The following is a 20,957-nucleotide window of genomic DNA, read 5'->3' as shown; positions in this document are numbered from 1 at the left end:
AAGGCTGAGGTGGTTTGGGCATGTAAAGAGCAGGGATTGTGGATACACTGGACAAAGGGTGGAGGAAAACCACAGAGAAGATTCATGGATGTAGTGAAGGAGGGTTTCTGTGACAGAGGAGGTAGATGAGCCGCTGTGGTGATTTCTAAAAGGAGCAGCCGAAAGAAGAAGAAGCAGTGGATGGATGACTGAGAACCTGCACAGAGAAGAAGAAGCAATGAAGGAACATGAACAGTAGAGGGAGCTGCAGGCACAGTGTGTGACTGACTGATTTATAGACGCATGCAAGAGACACAAAGAATGCAGCTGGTGTTACATATTTAAGAAAATTTAGTGGCTTTAGTTAAGTTAGTTGCTGCTTACTTTTATCAGCAGCGTCCACAATTCAGCTGTCCTGCAACTTGAAAAACAACAACAGACACCTGAAGTGCTTTTGAAATTCACTGAATGGCGACTGATGTAACACAATCACAGATGGACTCAAATAACCAAATAGAGTAACCTCAGACTGGACGGTGATCAAACACACATTATGACATTACAAACTCTCATGTCTCCCGTGTCACTCCAATTTGCTAAGACCGTCTTCCCCATAGGTCAAGCAGGGAGCTTCTCCACATTCCAGACCCTACATACACACATACCAATCATCCAGAAATGATAGATGGCTTCTCAAGAGCGTGGTGGGATGCGTCACATTACAGCACAGGCACCTGCAATGTACACACACGTCTGTATGAAAGCATTCCCTCGCCACAGCGGCGATTAAACACATTGTGCAGACGGTGAAGTCAGTAAACTGCAGCAGTTGACACATCTGTGAAAAGTTTGAGATGTTACAGCTCGTTTGCATATTTCTTAAGAAGTGCTTGACACTCGTGTCCAACTAGAAGGGCCAGTTTGAAGAAAATGATTATTGTGGGAGCAGATTATGGAGCCGCTTTTAAAGCTAAAACACAGAGTTTCAGTGTAGTTTAATATGGCGCTGCACGTGTTGGCACTGTCACCTCACAGTAAAAAGGTTCCTGGTTTGAATCATTGTTTCTGCGTGGAGTTGCCTGCTTCAGTTTCCTCCCACAGTGCATTTCGTCTCATGTATGAGCGATAAATGAAGTGTACAGAAAAAAATATATACAGGCAAATCTTATCTTATCCACTTCTTCCTCTTAAAAGTAAAAACTGACACCATGTGGTGTGATACATATAACTCCTGCAACGAGATGTTGATGGTCTAGTGAAACAGAGGTCAAAGGTCAACAAGAATACAAAGTAAGTACTGAGACTCAGACCCTGGAATTCCTGCACGTCCAGTGAAAACAAACACCAGCCTAATTCAGCTTACTGAGGGACTGGAAACCAGTGAAAAGCAGAGATGTGACTCATCGGTGGCTGGTGGGGAGATAAGTGGAAACACAAACAGTCTCAACCACAGAACAAAAATAAATGTGCCTGATTAATGAAATGAAAACAGATTATCTCTGAAGTAGATTTGGATATAAAACCTGAAAGAGCAAATGAAGGAAAGCATTTTGCTATTTGGGGGGGGGGGGGGGGGGGGGGGTGGCGGCACGTCGACAGACTGTTAGGTTTATTTAGCTATTTTGGTCGCACTCAGCTGTCCCTTTTATGCTCTTCTGGGAATGTCTGCTGCCATCACCCTGCCAAGTAATCCCTTTATATTTAAGGGGGTGGGAGCCTGAGGGGTAGACGGTGTGAGAGGGGGCCAAACAGGTGGGAAAGTGTTCATGACTGTAACCAATCAGAAAACACACACCTCTGTAGTGATGAGAAGGCAGAGCCTCAGACAGAGATTAATGGTGCTTTCAATTGTCTGGCATGTTGTCGTACATTTAAGGCTCGCAACACCCCTTCAGAAACAACAAACACACAAAAAATGAGAAAAAAACGACTTACACAAAAGAGCAACTCACACTACACATTGCAAATTAATTGCCATTCTGCTTGTAAAAGGTAGTATTGTAGTTTTCAGGCCTCAAAATTAATCTTATATATGAAGCGACTATCTGCTTCCACAATCAAAATTGTATTTAACTAAGGGACAACATATAAATGTACATGTTTAAAAATTAAATTACTGGTGTGCAAACCTTTTGGCTTATGACTATGATGTCTTTGTTTAGTCCAATAAAAAAACTAAGTTAAATATTGAAAGTTAAGTGAAGTTAAATTATCCCTGCCAGGTATTAAGTATCTAATTAAGCCACACATTATGTAATATCTCATTTTTCTCTAGGATTAAACTTTTATTAATAATTTAAGGACATTTTCTTAAAATTACTTTCCGAATGCAGGAAGTATTCGTACATTGCTCTTTTGCTACTAAATAAATGTTTCAGGCATTTCATGTATCACCCCCTGTATATCTGTGACCTACAATAGCAGAAATTGTTTAATTATTTCAATTACATTATTAATTATTATAAACATAACAATTATGTTGTTTTTATTATTTTTCATTTGTTCATGTTTCATTGTTGTGGCACTAATCTGCATCCCTAACACGTTTACATTGTTTGCACTAACATTTTAATTATTAAACAATAAGACTGTTGGATAAATAATTTGTTTAAGCTCTTTGTTTACACCTTATCCTTATTAATTTAATTCAGTTTTGGCAATGTTCCTTTTCACCATGATGGAATAGGTTTGAAAAGACTGAAAAAGAAAGAGGAAATAAATACATAAAGCTCTTTTTACAAAACAGACCAGTTTGCATTTGCATTAATGCATCCAGAAAGGACGGGGGTAAAATACAAATAGAAATTCTATATAACTAAGTCTGTAAGCATGAATATCCTCAGACACGCTCCCTTTTCTACAGCACGATTCTAAAGTATTTCAGTGTAAGGATTAAGTAAAAAAAATATTGCTTATATATCTTGCTGTTGCTCGTTTTATTAATGGCTGCATGTTTTTATGTAGTACTACGTATTTGATCCTGCTAAGCAGCTCCTGTCATCATAACTTCCATGGGAAAATCCCAGATTTGACATCAGCATCGTCACTTTGTCATGGCTTAAAAAAAGAAAGCAGCGCTGTGCACATTCAGGGTAAGAGCTGCATCAGTTGCTGAGCATATAGAATGCCTGTCAAACTGTAATATCGCAAATGGACAAACCAAAAATAAAGTCAGAGTGGCCTCTGTGCCTTTCTGCAGACGGATGGAGGTGGACAGAAGGAGGGGAGGAGAGGCAATGTCCAGTGGTCCAACAAGTATATATGTCCTGAATGTCCTTATTAGTCCACGTGGGACTGCAAACCTGCAACATGGTCCCTCAGCTATCAAGTTTACTTAATTCCAAGACTCCCGGGTCTATTTTTGATCTCCTGTAAGATGATACGCTGCCCCGCCATTCTGTCTCCTTCACTTTTGCCATCACTTCATCCTTGGCCATCCTCTCTCTCTCTTTCTCTCTATTTCACATACACACACACACCCTCTCGCTCTCTCTCTTTTTATTCCCATCCAAACTTGAAGCTGCGGCTAAAGTTAGATTGGCTGGTGGATGAGTATATAAGCCCCCGGGAATAAACGTATAACGCGGCTTCACACACGGTGTCTTCCCTTTCTTGATCACCCAAACCTCAGCTCTCAAGATGGTGAGTACCAGGCTTCCCACATCTCTGCACAGTGATGGTGGAAATATCTACAGGAGAGTTTGAACCAACCCCATGGATTACAATTTTTTTTTTTTGGTCTAATTTTGAAATAGAAATTCCAGAATAGAAGTGTGGATTTTGGAGAACTGGATTTTTGATAATGCAGCTGTAAAGAGGCTTGGATTCTAATGAATTGTTGCTATTAGTTGATACAAGTTTTTAGATACATTGCAAGCCAAATTGATTAGTTCGGTAAAGCTAAATTGAGGAAAAAGTATCAAGTTTATAAAATTTCACACAAGCATAACTTGTGTTAAAATCCTGTTTTTTTTAACAAGCCTGAGTGATGACCTGAACTTGAACCTGAAGTGTAATCTGGATGAGCATTGATTTCCAATCAGACAAGTTTAGAGATGCTATGCAAAATTGATTATTTTTATGATTTTAGTATAATTTATAAATCTTATATAGCTTAGAAAGGTTAATATTATTAAACATCCTATTGACATAGATTGATAAAAGTAAGGGTTACCGAATCTTGTTCCGCACTCATCAGCATCCCATATTCATTTGAAGATGATGTGCTTGTCTCTAACCTCCAGGCACCAAAGAAGGCCAAGAGGAGGCAGGCAGCAGGAGACGGCGGCTCCTCCAATGTGTTCTCCATGTTTGAGCAGAGCCAGATTCAGGAGTACAAAGAGGTGAGGTCGTCTTCATCCCTACTCCATAAGCATCCCTGATGGCTGAACGCCCTGGAAGCGTTTGACAGTTTCCGATTAGTTGTCAAAGATATTTAAATAGCCTCAGAATCTGAATCTGTGCAGAATTTGAGTTTGGTTTAGCAACTCTAAGGATCTGTTTTCACAGCGGTTGCTTTTTTGCATGCTTCCACTTCTCCCCTGACAGTTTAATAATCATAGGAATGTCGTTAGGAGCAGCGCTGAAATTTCGACACCATCTGAACCTCTGACTCCCCCCGTCCTAGCTACTGTCAGCTGTCACAGCTGGGTAAAGTCTGGGATGCCAAAGAGATTAAACTAACCCCTGTTATGATGCAGAAAAGAAAAACAAAGGGGTTAGACTCACTTTTGGGCATGACATATTTTTAAAGGTTTATTTTTCAGATGCCACTGAACATTTGATAAGATTAGAAAGAAAAGACAAAGAGCAAAAGGAAAAAGTGTAAAAAATAAAGATTAAAGGTTGTGTGTCAGAGTTCATTAAGGTCAGGGAGACTTGATTTGAGAAGAGCACGCCGACACGACTCTAGATAACGATGGTGTCCGGGTTTTCAGTGTGTTGCCAAGTGATGTGAGCTCCAAATAGACCATATTTATCCCCTGATAAGTGATACAGGCTTCTTAAGTGCCACACAGGAAACACATGTAATAATGATTAGGATGATCTTAGCACATTGCATAGATGGAAAGCTAGCAGGCAGCAGGATGTATTTGTAACTATCAGTACAAATGTGTGTGTGTGAGAGAGAGAGTAAGGAAAAGGAGAGCAAGGGGAGAAGGTGGAAAGAAAGGTCAGTGAGTGAAGTTCAAGTCCAAGTCCAAGGGGTTATCTTAAGTTTCATGGTTGTAAGATGCAGAGCAGAGCAGATAGCTGTACTCTAATGATACTTTCCCAAATTAACATGTAAGAAAAGACTGGGGTGGGGGGATTAAACACCCCCTCCTGCCACCAAAAGCCCACTAAGGTTCTTTCTTACACAGTATCGTCTATCGTCATTTGTGTGTCAAAGATTCTTACCAGCCGCCACTTTAATGAACAAACTATTGACAGAGGAGTTCGTAAATGCCTAAAGAGGTCTGATCCCGCCCAACCACACAGACCGCATCAGCCCCAAGTGTTTCCTTCCAATACTAAACCCAAGCGTTTCTTTCCAGGCTTTCACAATCATTGACCAGAACAGAGATGGTATCATCAGCAAAGATGACCTGAGGGACGTGCTGGCCTCAATGGGTGAGTCCAAATGGAAGCAATTCACACCCCAGAAAGCATGTGCGAATTCACTTCACGCTCTCTCTCATCTTTATTTTAATTTCTGTGCTCTTCAGGCCAGCTGAACGTGAAGAATGAGGAGCTGGAGGCCATGATCAAAGAGGCCAGCGGCCCAATCAACTTCACCGTCTTCCTCACCATGTTTGGAGAGAAGCTGAAGGGTGGGAATCCCATTTTCACCAAATGACTTATATTACACTGGCGCTAAAGTTCCCTGATTTCCTTTTAAGTGCTTTCAGATAAAGGGGTGCCAACACATGATGCACAGTTATGTGCTAATGCTAGCATATTTTCCCGCTAACACTGTGTAACCGACCCCCTGTCCTCACCAGGTGCTGATCCCGAAGACGTTATTCTTAGCGCCTTTAAAGTCCTGGACCCCGAGGCTTCTGGAAGCATCAAGAAGGAATTGTGAGGACTTTTAAAACAATCTCTTTTATCCTCTATGTTGATCCAAGTGGAAAGAATTCAGATTAAAATCTTTTTTTTTAACCTATTCCAGCCTTGAGGAGCTCTTGACCACTCAGTGCGACAGGTTCACCAAGGAGGAGGTAAAATCAGTAATTCCACATTTTGGCACAATGGCCCTTTGATGTTGTTACTGTATACTGTTACTCAGCCTATCTTTAAGAAATAAAATTAATTAACATTAAAGAAATTATTTAATAATTTAACAGAAGTAAGTTAAAAAGTTCTATTTTTTTTTATCTAGATTGGGATGTGGTAGTGCCCTTATTTCTTTGGATATTTGGGATGGGTCTTCCCTTTACTGACAAAAATGTACACCCAAGTCTATTTATAGACGATTTTTGTAGTCTTTAAAACAAATCCTTTCTGTTCCTTTAAACATATAATTTATTATTGTTCTTCAGTGAGAGATTATTTTACTGATGGACCAAATATTTAATTATGGACCATGCTACTTTCTCAATGTGGTGAATTTCCAACTTTGCTTTTCTCCCTCAGATTAAGAACATGTGGGCCGCCTTCCCCCCTGATGTTGCTGGCAACGTAGACTACAAGAACATCTGCTATGTCATCACACACGGAGAGGAGAAGGAGGAGTAAAGAAAAAGCTAGAAGACAAGAAAGACAACAATCCCTTTGCTATTCTGCCTTCCCTGTCCTTTTCTTTCCTCCTTTCTTCCCACTCACCTTCTGTGTAAGCCCAGGTGCACAGCCGCTCATGTTTAAACCAAAGACTTGTCACACTGACACATGAGATGACTGACGCCCGAGGGATGTCTATGTTTGCTTATGGGGAATAAGGATGATTATTAATAATAAAAATGATCCTGTAACATCATTTCCAACTTTTCTTTCCGTGCAAACAGCTTCTGTCGTCTCACCTCTTCGTCTCTGTGTGGCCGGTCACTAGCCTCAAAGGTGCTTTAGCGTGAATGAATCGCGTCCCCTCTGCTTCCCTCGGTATCTGAGAGGAACACATTATTTGGAGGGACACACCAAGCATGAGGACTTCATTCCAAATTTTGAAGATGTCCTTCTGAGTAGAGGAGGTGGGGACAGAGAATTTGCAGGTTAGATTAGGAAAAAGTTACCTCATTAAAGTGATGGAAACTTAATTTATTTGAAAAGTTTAAAAAAAAAAAAAAAAGAAAGAAAAGGTTGAAGGAGAGGAGAGAAAGGGCCGAAAGAAAACATTCAATTCTTCGATTCCTTTCCCTCCCCTCCTTCTAGCAACTAACAAATCACCTTTTTTTTCCCATAAGCTGACTTGAATCCAGTGACTGGACTCTTCCTCACCTTTCCAGTAATGAATAAAAGGGAAAAAAACTGAATAAAATCTCTTTTCTTTTGTACAATAGTGTGTCTGTTCAGTGGCTTTGTGGGGCAGGGTTTGAGCAGCAAAAGTCACCCATCTGGTAACATCTGGTGGAGCTTCGTCCTGCCAAATATGGCTGAAACAATTATAAATAAAAACAGACGAGGACGACTCTTAATTTCAAAATTGAATGCTGGTTATTTAAATCCAGCCTAGATTTTTAATCTTTCCAAACATGTAAGCCACACACCAAAAAAGAAAAACATTACCCAAGTGATTTAATATATTATGGTTTATTACTCATCACAAATGTCATTATCATCATTAATTATAAATACAACAGTTGCAGATCTGAAGGAATGAATTCAATTAGCTATGATTTTATTTCACTTTCGCCAGAGAAGAGAGTGACATGTAAACTTAAAGACACTAAAGACGTAACGGCATAGGAAAGAAAAAAAAAAAACCCACACAGCTGAGACATTTTCCTTTTTTGAAATGTTTGCATCAGTTGAGTTATTCCCAATGAAATGTACTTAAGAATTACAGCTTCAGGGTCAATGGAGAAATGCACAAAGGACTTGATACAAATAGGCTTTGTCACTATTGCAGAGCAGAGCAAAGAGCAGCTAGTGTCAGATTCATTTGATCATCACGTCACCTCCAGCTCCCTGAACAAAGACAAACGACACCATCATCCAGATGTGAGCTGCGAGGACATATTGCTCATAAATACCATAATCCGCGGGCCTGAAAGTGTTAAAGGAAAGGAAAAAAAAAAACAAAAAACAAAAAAAAAAAAAACATGTGGTGAAGCACAAAATCCTTTCCCCCACCCCCTGACGGCACCACTCAGATCAGCACGAGGTAAAATCAGTGCTGCTGTCACCACATAGACACACGCCAACAGTCATGATGAAGCAAAGTTTGCATAGATGTGTTCAGATTATCCACACTAAACACTACACTTAATCTGTGCCTATAATGCGCTGCCGTCGAAACAGAAGAGGGAAAGAGTGTGTGTGTGTGATATTCATATTCATATATAAATGACAGCCCTGTGAAGACCTGAAACAAGTGGGAAAACGATGAATATGGAGGACATGTTGGCTACAAGTACACAAAAGTCCCTCTAATCATCAACTACCAAACAGTACAGCTAAAGAGCATCAATGTTTGTTTTTCTTGCCATCAAATGGTTTACACTAACTACCTGGCACTATTCATCATATACTGACAGGGTTCAGCGCCACTTAATGTATGCATAAATATGTTACAGTACAGAACATTGAGTGTAAATACATTAGGGAGTTAGTCCATAAGTCATTATGAATGTTACAACACAACTTGGTGAGACAGAAGTACTTAAGATGTTCAATTAAAAACCACTTTTTAGTATATGACACAGTACAAAGACCTTCAGTTCCTAAATATTCTGCCAAAGTCAATCGTTCTAAAGGTTGTTCTCTCAATCTAAGGCTCATTTTCCCCCCACACTCAAGTCTGTTAATACTGCACTTCAGTAAACTGGAGACTCGTGAACCTAAGCTGACCAAACCAACAGTGAAAGTAAACCAAAAGACATGCATTGAGTTTGCTGAAGCTGAAGACTTAATGTGCAAAAAGAAAACTAAAAAGAAAACAAGAAATGAAATAAAAATAAAAGACTTTGAACAGTTCCTCTGCAACTACGCTGTGTAGTCAGCCTCTATTCCAGTCAACCAGGTGTCTCTCACTTAGATAGAAAAATACTCAGATCCAAAATAATAATAATAATTCATAATATACTATATTTGATTAAATTAACCACTTTTTACATAAATACATCAGAGCCCAAAAGGTCAAAGATCAGAGGTTAATGCTACATTGGCACACCTGGCACCTCCAGTCAAGTGGCTTCCTATAGGTCCACAAGGCTGAAACCAGCCTGCTGAGACGCTTGTTCTCCATGTCACCGCACTAAAGGAGTGGTCACCTTCAGTGGTGCTTTGTGACAAAATGACAAGTGCAAAAAAACCCAAAACAAACAAACAAAAAAACAAGAAAAATTCTTCATTCTCTTACGATAATTGAAATCACATTCTAATGAGTTAAGGACCCCATACCTGTGCACACTATTTTGTTCAATGAAACTGAAATAATACTAAACTCACAGAAGGATATTTGGTCTGCAGGAGTTGTGCACAGATACTGCTTGCATGTTAGCACACAAGCAATTTACTGATAATGTTGTACCTCCTTTTTTTAACCTTTGAAAAAAACAACAAAAAAAACCCCCTAAAACCTGAAATAAAAACATTACCTGCTTATCCAAAGCACAAAAAAAAAAAAAAAAAAAGAGTGACCCATTAAAACACTGCCGTCACTAACAGACTACAAGGTATGGTTTTTCCTCTACTTCCCCCTCTTTTGTTTTTGTTGTTTTTTTTAATCTAATCTAGTAAAAGTTTGAAAACACAGAAGGGGTTCAATGGTAGTTTGACTTAAAACAAAAAAGGGAGGCCACACAAAGCACATTGACACATTTCACTACACTACTAAGGCACAGACAACATTAAACGTGACAATAAATACATCCTCAACAATATTACTAGCATTTCTGTCTTCAGTGCCTGCGTTTGAGACTTTAAATGATTTATTTCCGTTTTCTCCCCTCCCCCAAATAACCCTTTTCATCAGATGAGACGTGACGGGGCATTTGGAGTGTTAACACGATCCTATGTATCGTAGGTAGACCTTTTATTTACATTTTCTATGGCACCGTAACAACTTCTGCAAGCGTTTGAGATGATTTTCCCCTCACACCACTGCCATCCGTTTAATTAAAATAATTAAAAAAAGAAGAGGAAAAAAAAAGAATTTAAAAAACTAAAACAGAAAGTGACTGCAATCCTTTATATATATAATAATTAAAAAAAAGTTTCACAGTCCATGCTCCAGTTGGGGAAAAAAAGAAAGAAAAAAAGGAAATTTTGTCACATCTCACAAGAGGCAAAAAGTGCTGTTGAAACCATGATCCAGTTTTCTCCAACATAGTCCTTACACTACTTTAAATCCTTGAAATGATGCATTATATAGGAAGCCATCCCATTTTTATATTAGTCACTGTTTTTGGGGATCTTTTGTTCCCCTGACCTCTTTTTTGTGTTGTTTTGTTTGTTCAGCCTCCCTTTTTTTGTTATCCTGGAATGACGAGGTGGAAAATTAGGCCGACTCTTTCGCTGCTGCAGCTCCATTTTTGTCCTCTGCATCCCCTCCTCCTCCTCCTTTGTCTTTTTTCTTGCCCCCTTTCTTCTTCTCTTTTTCTAGCTTCTCTTTCTCTTTTTTGAGCCTCTCTTTTTCAGCCTTTTCTTTTTCCTTTTTTTCCTTCTGTTTTTTCTTCTCGTCTTCTTTCTCCTTCTTCTTGTCCTCTTTGCTTTTCTTCTTCTTCTTTCCTTCTTCCTCCACATTTGCGGCATCGGCTGATGGAGGTGCAGTTTCTTTTTTTGAATCTGGTAATGGGGGCAGAGGGGTGTTGTTTGCAGTAGGAGACGGGATAGTGGGAGTAATTTGCTCCGAGACGATCTTAGGAGAGGGGGCCAGAGTAGTGGGGGGTTGTGGTGTGCTTTGCATTGGGGCCGAAGAAGCAGGCTCGCCCTGTGCTGATGTGCTCTCTGAGGATGGAGCAGGACCATGAGATGAACTAGCCACCTTTGATACTAAGGGGCTCTGCGGTGCTGCCTTATGACCTGCCCCTGGGGGCATAGGTGGTTTCTGGCTGGGCCCTCGGTTCGAGCTCGATGTTACTGCGGGTGGTGACGGAGGTGGAAAGCCCTCAAATCCTGACGGCCCTGAGAAGGAGCCCTTCTTGGCGTGGGAGTGGAAAGGAGCCTTAGATTTGCGGAAGCCAGGGAGTGACAGCAAACTGGAAGAGGCCCTGAGGGGTCCTGGTGGTGGGATCGAGCTTCCTAGGAAAGAGAAGCTTCCACCAGAGCTGATGGAAGCAGCTCTGCGTTTGTACTCAAAGATAGCTCTTGTACCGTGAAGGCGGCGTCCCGGCTGGTGCATAAGTTCCCCTCTGGACTCCCTCCACTTCCTCACCTGAATGTTGCACTCTCTCTCTATGAGTGCCTCAGTCACTGGGAGAGCGACGATCTGGACAACAAAACATCAGACAAAGTAGAGACAGACAGAGGAAGTGAGGATAACAAGATGAGCCACAACAGGATAAAATGACTAATAACTCGTGTCTCTGAGTAAAAACAGAAACAAGCTTTATGTACACGGCCTCCATAAGCACTGACCTCCTGTACCAATATGTCCTCTCTGATAGTGTCGGGTGAGATGTTTCTTAGACGCTCCATGGTCTCATACATGCCCTGAAGTTCCCGAAGTTTATCCACAGAACCAAGCATCTGTTTCAGCAGCACCAGGCCGACACGGAAGACTATCTTCACTCCTACACACAGACACTTAAGTTAGGTTTCTTTCAATCTAGAAAAACTAGATCTAGAAAAAAAAAGCAGTTCTCAAAGTTCTGTTAAAGGGGATAATTATGCATTTTCTTATTTTCACAAGTCATAAACACCGATACAGTTGAGGACACAGACATTTTCTATTCTTGGTTGCGTACGATGTAAATGAGGGCTGATATTCCTAATATGGTCATCTCAGGCACACCGCTCTGGCTGCGACCACAGAAGAGGGCGGGGCATCTGTGGTTGCAGCCACACCGCCACGTTTCGAGCATTTTTGAATAGAGCAGCTTTAAAGGGAGGAGAAAGGGGAGCTACAATAGCTTGAAGAGGATGAACACTATGACTGCAAAAGCCCCAGCGCCAGATAAATGTGGGTTACCGTATTTTCACAACCATAAGGCGCACTTAAAAGTCTTAGATTTTCTTCAAAACGTACGGCGCGCCCTATAGCGCAGTGCGCCCTGTGTGTTGTAATGAGGCCGTAGTAGAAAACACCATGAGAACGCTAAAGGGTGAAGTGTATGCGTTGACTTTATCACACATACCTGTATAAAAGAACAGGTATGTGCATTATGCAGGACATCGTTGTTTTAACAACCCTGAAAATGGCAAAGAGACACGCTTACGAAGCACAGTTTAAACTGAAGGCCATCAGCTACGCGGAGGAACATGGAAATCGAGCAGCGGCGAGAGAATTTAAGATTAACGAATCGATGGTTCGCAAATGGAGGAAGCTAGAAAACAAGCTCCGGCAGGTCAAGAAAATGCAGCTGAGTTTCCGCGGACATAAGGCGAGGTGGCCCGAGTTGGACGAAAGACTCAAGCGGTGGATCATCGAGCAAAGCGGGAGAAGCGTTTCGACGGTCACCATTCGGCTAAAAGCAGTTTCACTAGCTGAAGAGATGAACATTGAACATTTCCAAGGAGGTCCGTCTTGGTGCTTTCGTTTTATGAAACGGTGCCATTTTTCCATCCGGACCAGGACTACGGTAGCGCAGCAACTTCCAGCGGATTATAATGAAAAGCTGGCCATCTTCCACTCCTACTGCAGCAAACACATCGGCGACAAAAACATCCAGCCCAGCCACATCACTAACATGGACGAGGTCCCGCTCACTTTTGACATCCCGGTGAGTCACACTGTGGAGAAGAAGGGGACCAGCACGGTAGCTATACGCACAACGGGGTATGAAAAGTCTTCTTTTACTGTTGTGCTTGGCTGCCATGCTAATGGACAGAAACTGCCGCCTATGGTGATTTTTAAGCGAAAGACTTTGCCTAAAGAGAAGTTTCCAGCAGGAATCATCATTAAGGCAAATGAAAAGGGCTGGATGGATGAGGAAATGATGAAAGAGTGGCTGAGGGAGGTGTATGTAAGGAGACCAGGTGGTTTTTTCCACGCATCACCATCGCTCTTAATCTGTGACTCTATGCGTGCCCATCTCACAGCCGATGTGAAAAAACTAGTGAAACAAATGAACTGTGAGCTTGCTGTCATTCCGGGAGGCCTGACAAAGGAACTCCAACTGCTGGACATCGGTGTGAACCGCCCGTTCAAAGTAAGGCTGCGAGCGGCCTGGGAGCGATGGATGACCGATGGAGACCACAGTTTCACCAAGAGTGGAAGGCAGCGCCGGGCGAGTCACGCCACAATTTGCCAATGGATTGTAGATGCTTGGGCTAACATGTCTGCTGGCACTGTTGTTCGAGCTTTCGCAAAAGCTGGCATCATTTCCAAGGAGCCGCACGGCACGGAAAGTGACTCTGACAGTGAAGAAAGTGAACTTGGCATGTTTGGTGGAGATTTAGCGCAGCTGTTCAATTCAGACACAGAGGATGAGGACTTCGATAGGTTTGATTGATGATAAAAATGTGAGTACCAAACTTTGTTTTGCTCCTGCTTTATTTTTTAAATATGCACACTTGTATGCTTGTGTGTTGTTGATGATGATGATTACTGGTAATAAAAATGTGAGTAAGGTACCGAACTCGGGTTTGCTCCCGCTTTATTTTTAAATACGCATACGGTACTTGTCTGCGCCCTATGATCCAGTGCGCCTTATGTGTGTGTTAAATACAGTAATGGCGCACATAACTGAGACTGCGCCTTTTAGTACAGTGCGTCTTATGGTCGTGAAAATACGGTACTTTGAATGGTGGATCATGAAAAACTACTACAGCAGAATCCAATAGCGAAAATACAGAGATGGAAAAAACACCCTTTTTCTCTTTTTCCACAGGATTAAAATAAAAATTATTTAACAAAAAAACAAAACAGTAAAATGCTGCATTCTTACAGCTCCTGCATTTAATCAAATCAGGTTGCTGGTCGTAAAGTACCTGCTATTTACATTTTAAATTTAATTTGATGCATTTGGGTTTTATTTTTTTGCCGTTTTATTTTATTCTATTGTTCTTAACTTATTTAATATTTTAAAGCGCTTTATAAATAAAATCGGATTGGATATTTAAGGTCAGACTGTTTCATGCACATTTGCAAGTAATTTCTAAACAGAGGTACATGGATCAAATTCACTAAACAGACAAAAGCGCTGCCAACTGGCTATGAAACCTGTAGATATTAACGGTACCTTCACAGAAGAACATGTCCCATACACGCAGGACACAGGACCATGGTAAAGTGCGTGAGAAGATACACATGAACCACTCCGTCATGTAGAGAATGGGATCAATCTTGAACTTCTTAAGATGACGATACGCCATTGGACACGTGCGACGCAGCACAGAGAAAAAGATTTCGCCATCAAGTTGAATCGCTTCCTAAAGGAAAAAAATAAATAAAACAAAATTATTAAAACTGAGATAACTGTGTAACAGACTAGCAATACATGTTTATTCACTCACCAGCCCTGCACTGTAGTAGCCAGGAAGATATTTCTCACATATTTGGACGAGGCACCAAAACGCTTGCTGTGAAAGAGAAAGAAAAGTTAAAGGCTTGCACAGCAAACAATAAATTGTAGATTGAAAAACAAATATATTCTGACTTATTATAGTGTGGGAGAGGACTATGTGGACACTACACTACAAGTAGATTGCAAAATACTAAGAAACAATATAAAAAGTAGAACTTCTCATCAGTGTTGTAACCACAATTGAGTATAATCCGAGTGCGTTTAAAGCAGATATGTGCATTATTATGCCCTCTGCTGCTACATGTGTTTGCTAAGCAAGTGTGTTTAATATTAAAGCATTAACCACTAAAACAAAGAGCAAAACTCGACTGAACAACATCAATCATTTCCTGAATACATCTTTTTATGTCAAACAAACAAACAAACAAAAATCAGCTTGCCCAGCTTTAAATAGATGTTGGTTTCATAAGAAAGCATTATCTGAAAAAGAATCTACAAGTCTAATTGTGACAAAGAGATAAAGGTGCAGTTTGCTATGAGGTACTGACGTGAGAAAACAAGCCTTACATAACACAGTTCGCGCTCACCTGTTTATTTAAAGAAATGAGCAAACTTAGATTTCACACTGCGACAGTAACATTTAAGCAGGCGTGGTCACAATACTGTAAAAACATCAGCCCACGCTGTTTCCATCGCGGACAGAAGTGAGGTCACAGAAAGAAATGATGTCACCTTGTAATATGGGTTAGGGGCGGTGCAATAAGCATTTTAGGCTTCTTCGGTCTCCTATTTTTAATTAAGAAGACTTTCCAGTGAAATAGCAACCAAATAAAGTCACGTTTCAGATGCGTTTTGTTTTCTCGCTCTGCCTACTCTCTTTTGTCAGCAGAGGAGGGATAAATAGAAAGACCAAGGCTAAAACAAAACATCCCTGATTTCTAAGAAAGTCTGACCACACACATAGCTAAAGGTTGTAAGATTAACTCATCATCCAATGCGTCAATTCATCCAGTTTCCTTTTTTTCTCTTATGTGAAAACAAACGCTGCACACCGGATTTAAAACACTGCTTCAAATGATACATGTTTAGATATGGAGGACAAAAGTAAACTGGACGGTATTTAACGTACCTGCATTTATTTTAGTTCTTTTGTAGTAAAAACAGACTTTCACCACAAGTCATTGTTCATATATTTATGAGACTTTCTCAAGAAATCACGCTTCTGAAGTCATCATTGTGAAACTAACACTCAAAACCTAATGAGAAACAGTACCCTAACCATTCCACCCCTCACCTCTGCAGGCATGTGCATGAGCAGTACTGCAGCCACCGGCGCTTGGGCCTGGCAGTAACCCTCATCGGGCCGGTAGATGGTGTAGGCCTTGAGGATTCGGTACAGATCCTGTTGCCTGCAAGAACAAGCATGACAATTATTCAGTGGCTTACGAGGGGAACTTGGGTGTTACCTCCAGTTCATGAGCTATTCAAAAAAAAAATTACATAAATAATAATAAATAATTTCTTTCAATAAACTTGAAAGAAAATGAAAGAATATTAATTATTCTATACAAGGATTACTTCAAACATCTTTTTAAAGTACACATTTGTTTTGTTCATTGGCTTTGTTTTGTCACGTTACCCTTTTTTTTCATTTCATCTTTGAATGTCTGATATCACTATTACTGCTATCTTTGATTCTGCCTTTAATCGAATCCAATTTGTTTTATTGTGGAAGCCAATTTTCCCTAAAAAACAATAACAAAAGTTTTTGATAAAGCCTCAAAAAAAAAAATAAAAAAATAAAAAAAATTATGTTTTATTGCTGATTGCAGACCCACAGCCAGCAGCTTTTATTAGTCCTTTTTCAATGAGCTATTGTGATTCTGTGTTTTATTCAGGATATTATTATATGGCACAGCCTTAATGTTTACCGACAGATATAGTAACATCCTACTGTGACCCTGCCCTGATACGCAGCTACAAAGATCAAATCATTTCCAAGTAGTGCAGAGTGCATGGTGTTCCTTTTTTAATCAATCCTGCATGCCATGGTTCCTCTGGTATAAAATAGACTGTGTTTGTGTTTACTGTTTTACCCATGGCCACCGCGAGCAGCAAACATCTCATGAAAGGGGAACTGCCTGTGGAGATCCTTCTCTATAATGTCCAACCATTTAGCCTCTCCCTGCTCTCTCTCCAGCTCCTGTAGCGAAAGAGAAAACAAACAAACAAACAAAAAAGTTATCAATAAATTCTCTGGAAATTATTTTTTAGCCATAAAAGTGGATTATACAGGACGTTTAATTATTAACTAAAAATAAAAAAGCTGGCAAAGAAATTATTTCATAGATAAGAGGAACAATAAGTTAGTAAATGGCTGGACACCGCCTAGTCAAGGCCAGACCCTCTCAGAGGGGCAGGGCATCAACAGGCAGGATTACTGGTCCTGATAAGAGGCTTATTGCTCACTAGGCCTGCGCCTGCGCCCCTTTAGCACTCCTGGAGCTGCAAGTGGCCTTCTCAGCCCCACTACAAGCCACTTAGTCAATACTAAAGATATCTCCCAAAATGTTTTCAAACCAGCTGCAATTGTCTTAAATTGAAAGAGAATTAAGTTGAATAACAGAGATCAAATAATTTGTATTTATTCCACTTTCTACATTGAATAAATGAAAACTAGTTCATTAGTGCTAAAAATGACATGACAACTGTGATACCTCAAATTTCCCAGGGTTGTCTCTTAGAAGCTCCTCACTGTTGGACAGCAGCTGCCAGGCTCTTGCTCTGAGAGAGGATGGAATCCCCTTCCTACAGCGCAGCTTCACCTGTAAGGCAGACATTTAGGCCATCGGCTCTGACATAATGTTTACCCATCATTAATTCATACTATATGTTCTTTTGGGGGGGGGGGGTTTCTGTGTGTGTGATTCTAGTTTTTACTGGCAGCAGTGACGTTATAAATAATGATTTTCAACTTGAATGTTTCATTAATAAAGATCAGATGTGCGACTTGATTGTTCTGTTATTTAATTTTTTAGCAGTTCTGTTCTCACTTTTACCATCACATACTGAAAGGCTGCTGTGTGTGTACCTTCTGGAAGCGATGTTTGACCCACTTATCCCAGTGGCAGAACATGTCAATCCATTTCATCTCCCGCTGTCGTGCAACTTCAATTCGAACTTCCTTTTCACTGCAATAGTGAGTAATATAAAATGACTTTATGCTGACAGAATGAGGAAGTTCTTTGTTCTTTTGATACCACTAAAAATTACACTTTGAGCACTTGAATCTAACGACACGAATGGCTTGCCTCAATTTGCAGAACATTTTGCTAACTCACAGAAAATCACGAACAATGGCAGGAATTGACTGGCACTGACACCCAGGGCAAATCAATAAGACTTTAATTATTCAACAGAGGAAGAGCAATTAGCTTGCCAGAAAAGTAAAAGCAAATCTGACAAAAAAAGGGGAGGAAGAGAGCAGATGGGTGCGATGGGAAATACAACACAGACAGAGTCAGTACATAATGAGTCACAAAAGCGCTCTCAGCACTATCTGAGTCAGACCAAGGGGAGATAAAGGACAGACAGATATGTTTAGAGTAGCATAGAAGAAGAGGAAGGCAGGAAAGGGAGGCTGGGATGGATCTCTGTGAGTCAGATGGTGTAAAGTGGCCATAGGAAAACAGTCAAGCAAGAGTTACACTTTTCTGAGTAAACCAATTCTGTGGTCATGATTTAATAGTGTCTCATATTACAAATAGTGATCCACCTGCAGTGAAGCTAAGCATGAAAAAGCAGATTTTTGCTATGCTTTGTTTAAAATATTAATATTACAGAGCGGCACAGCACATGCTTTTGTACAGTAGCTGGGAGTGTGTGTGACTGGTTAATGTGTACTTACCCCCCTTCACTGTACTGATTCCCACCTAGGAAGCCATACTTGTCAGTGCGTCTGACAGTTAGGCCATTAATCTCTGAATCTGACCCCACGGAGCTGCCATCTTCTCCCAGTCCAGACAGAGACTCCAAAGTTCCAGACATCAGACTGGCTGACTCAAGGTAACTGAGGGTGTCTGGTGCCGGCCGGGGTTTGGGTAGAGCGAAGGACAACGGTGGCTCTTGGATCAGGGGGAGTGGTGGGCTGTGGGGTTCAGCTCTGGTAGGAGTAGCAGGCAGTTCTCCCATCCTGGCTTCATTGGGAGTACCAGGCTTTGGGTACAAAGGTGGAGGCTCGTTTGGAGCATTTTGTGCTTCTTGGAGCGGCTGAGGTTTTTCTCCTTCAGCTGCTGCTGCTGATGATGATGATAAGACTGGAGGAGCAGGTGCGGGATTGGGACCTGCAGTCGTCTGGGGTTGTCCCACTTTAAGTTGAGCTTCTTCTACAACAGGATTTGGGTTACAGGTGACTTGCAGGTTAGGGTATAGGTTAGGACCAGGATTTAGATCAGGAGAGGGGGACGCCTGTGCCACTTCGCTTGGAGCTGGTGGCTTTCCTGCTGATTCTTCATTCCCTGGAGCAGGCTGCTGTACCGATGATAGAAGGGAAGCCTCAGCTGTGAGGTCGGGAGGATTTGAGGATCGGCGGGGAATCAAGGGGGACCCCCCTGCCAGTACTGCAGAAGTTTTTCCACTCAAAGCTTTGTCATTAAAAAGGGAAGACTTGGGTATGGACACCTCCCTGGGAGACTCTGTAGCAGTGCTGTTAGGTGGAGGAAGCCCTGGTGATGACGGAGGGATAGATGGAGCTGCATGAGGATCACCCAAAGCAGGTGGGGATGGGGATAAGGTGGAAAGCTCAGCCATGGTTCCACTCTCTCCTTTAGAAAAAGAAAAGAAAGACAAGCAGTTGAATTTTAATTGTAATAATATTAAACTCACAGCTACACAAATAATGCTTCTACAGAGGGATAAAGACACAAATCTTAACAGCAACGGGTCAATAATAAAATAAAACATGGGTGTGAAAGTGTATGAAAACAGACTTCTAACAATTCCTTTGCAACTCTTCTTAAAACAGAAGCAGTTTAAGAATGAGTCAAAATTTTTAATTAATATTATTTTTAAACTAATATAATACATTCACTATAAAAAGATTCACAGCCCATCCCAGATTTCCCTCATAACATCAAGTGTGCTATCAACATAAACCTAACACCAATAGATACACGAAGCTACATTTCCTCTTTTGCCACGAAAGCCTATATTGTACAGTGAAGTGATAGTGGTGTGTCTACATAATTCAGGAACTTCTTATTTGTAGTCACACAAAGGCTCACGGCAAAAAACACACAAAAATGAAAACTCTTAGCAAATACATCAGAAATGTACTTAATCGATGATTAAGCCAGTGTCCCAGAAAATGCAATTTCCTCATTACATGCACGAGTGCACTGGTACTCAACAAAGCGGACGGACAACCATGGTGATCCAGCTTTTTTGCTGATGGAGCAGGTTCATGTTTGTGGTGGCTTCTCCAGACAGCTATGTGTTACGAGCTAGCAGCTAATAACACCACCACAATAGTCACAGTCACTTTGTTGTTATGTCCTCTCAAGAGGCCTTGCTACAAGCGACTCGACTTCCCGATTCAGCGCGCTAAGGCAACATTTTACGAGCAGCTAATAGTTAACACCCACCCTGCCTCCCTGCCAGGCCCCAGCTGAGCAACGTCCACAGGCCTTGTCCACCCCGCTGCCCCCCTATCAACTATAACTTCAACTCCACTCTTCAACTCACCCACACCGGCGTGTCACTGTGATCGGTCCGCCTGGATAGCCAGCCAGGGGGTTCCTGTCGTCTCGTCCCCCCGCCACAGCTCCGGTTCCGTAACCTTATCCAATTAATGAGAACACGAAAAGGCGACACAGGGGCAGGAACCGCTGAACGGGGAGAAGAGCTGGGAGAACAAACGTCCCGCAATCCGTGAGCTAGCTAGCTAAGTTAACAGCTAGCTAAGTTAGCTTATTTAACTATTAGCATTAGCCCCGATAGTGTTCTGTTTCTGTTAGCCGTGCTAGCTAGCGGGATGCCTCGGTACCGCGGTTACACATGCGCACTTGTTCGACGCATTCTCACCAAAGTCAAGCGAGTCTGTAAGTGATAATTTTCATTTTGTAATAGGCCGACTTTCTGTGATCAGATGTCCAGGCACAGCCGCAGGGGCTCGGCAGACACGAACAGCCTGTATTTCCTACTGACAGCTAC

General features: G+C 41.3%; 2 protein-coding genes across 2 annotated transcripts; one reads left to right on the top strand and one right to left on the bottom strand.

Moving 5' to 3' along the window:
* The first annotated feature begins 3,473 nt into the window (after positions 1-3,473).
* Positions 3,474-7,262, top strand: mylpfa (myosin light chain, phosphorylatable, fast skeletal muscle a). Its single transcript, XM_085404617.1, has 7 exons — positions 3,474-3,621; positions 4,224-4,322; positions 5,517-5,592; positions 5,688-5,792; positions 5,964-6,042; positions 6,134-6,182; positions 6,598-7,262. The coding sequence occupies exons 1-7, from the start codon at positions 3,619-3,621 to the stop codon at positions 6,697-6,699; spliced, it is 513 nt and encodes a 170-aa protein (XP_085260743.1). The 5' UTR covers positions 3,474-3,618; the 3' UTR covers positions 6,700-7,262.
* Positions 7,263-8,053: 791 nt separating this feature from the next.
* tbc1d10b (TBC1 domain family, member 10b) lies at positions 8,054-20,957 on the bottom strand. Its single transcript, XM_085404616.1, has 10 exons — positions 20,490-20,957; positions 18,655-19,570; positions 17,839-17,938; positions 17,465-17,572; positions 16,844-16,950; positions 16,042-16,156; positions 14,737-14,802; positions 14,463-14,652; positions 11,698-11,852; positions 8,054-11,548 (listed from the first exon to the last, which is right to left on the bottom strand). Exons 2-10 carry the CDS (start codon positions 19,554-19,556, stop codon positions 10,619-10,621), a joined length of 2,673 nt encoding a protein of 890 aa, XP_085260742.1. The 5' UTR covers positions 19,557-19,570; positions 20,490-20,957; the 3' UTR covers positions 8,054-10,618.

The sequence above is a fragment of the Rhamphochromis longiceps genome, linkage group LG4 (genome assembly GCF_057381845.1).
Source record: "Rhamphochromis longiceps isolate RC_006_pf linkage group LG4, R_longiceps_female_GT1.1, whole genome shotgun sequence".
In the NCBI taxonomy this organism is placed as follows: domain Eukaryota; kingdom Metazoa; phylum Chordata; class Actinopteri; order Cichliformes; family Cichlidae; genus Rhamphochromis; species Rhamphochromis longiceps.
This window is presented reverse-complemented; position numbering and strand designations above follow the sequence as displayed.

Excerpts from the sequence above, each read along its gene's own strand:
- mylpfa (XM_085404617.1), top strand. Across the intron at positions 5,793-5,963 it reads GTTTGGAGAGAAGCTGAAGG|GTGCTGATCCCGAAGACGTT; the intron begins GTGGGAATCCCA and ends TGTCCTCACCAG. Across the intron at positions 6,183-6,597 it reads ACAGGTTCACCAAGGAGGAG|ATTAAGAACATGTGGGCCGC; the intron begins GTAAAATCAGTA and ends TTTCTCCCTCAG.
- tbc1d10b (XM_085404616.1), bottom strand. The coding sequence starts at position 19,556 with ATGGCTGAGCTTTCCACCTTATCCCCATCCCCACCTGCTTTGGGTGAT. Across the intron at positions 17,939-18,654 it reads AATCAGTACAGTGAAGGGGG|TGAAAAGGAAGTTCGAATTG; the intron begins GTAAGTACACAT and ends TCACTATTGCAG. Across the intron at positions 14,653-14,736 it reads GCTACTACAGTGCAGGGCTG|GAAGCGATTCAACTTGATGG; the intron begins GTGAGTGAATAA and ends TTTTTCCTTTAG.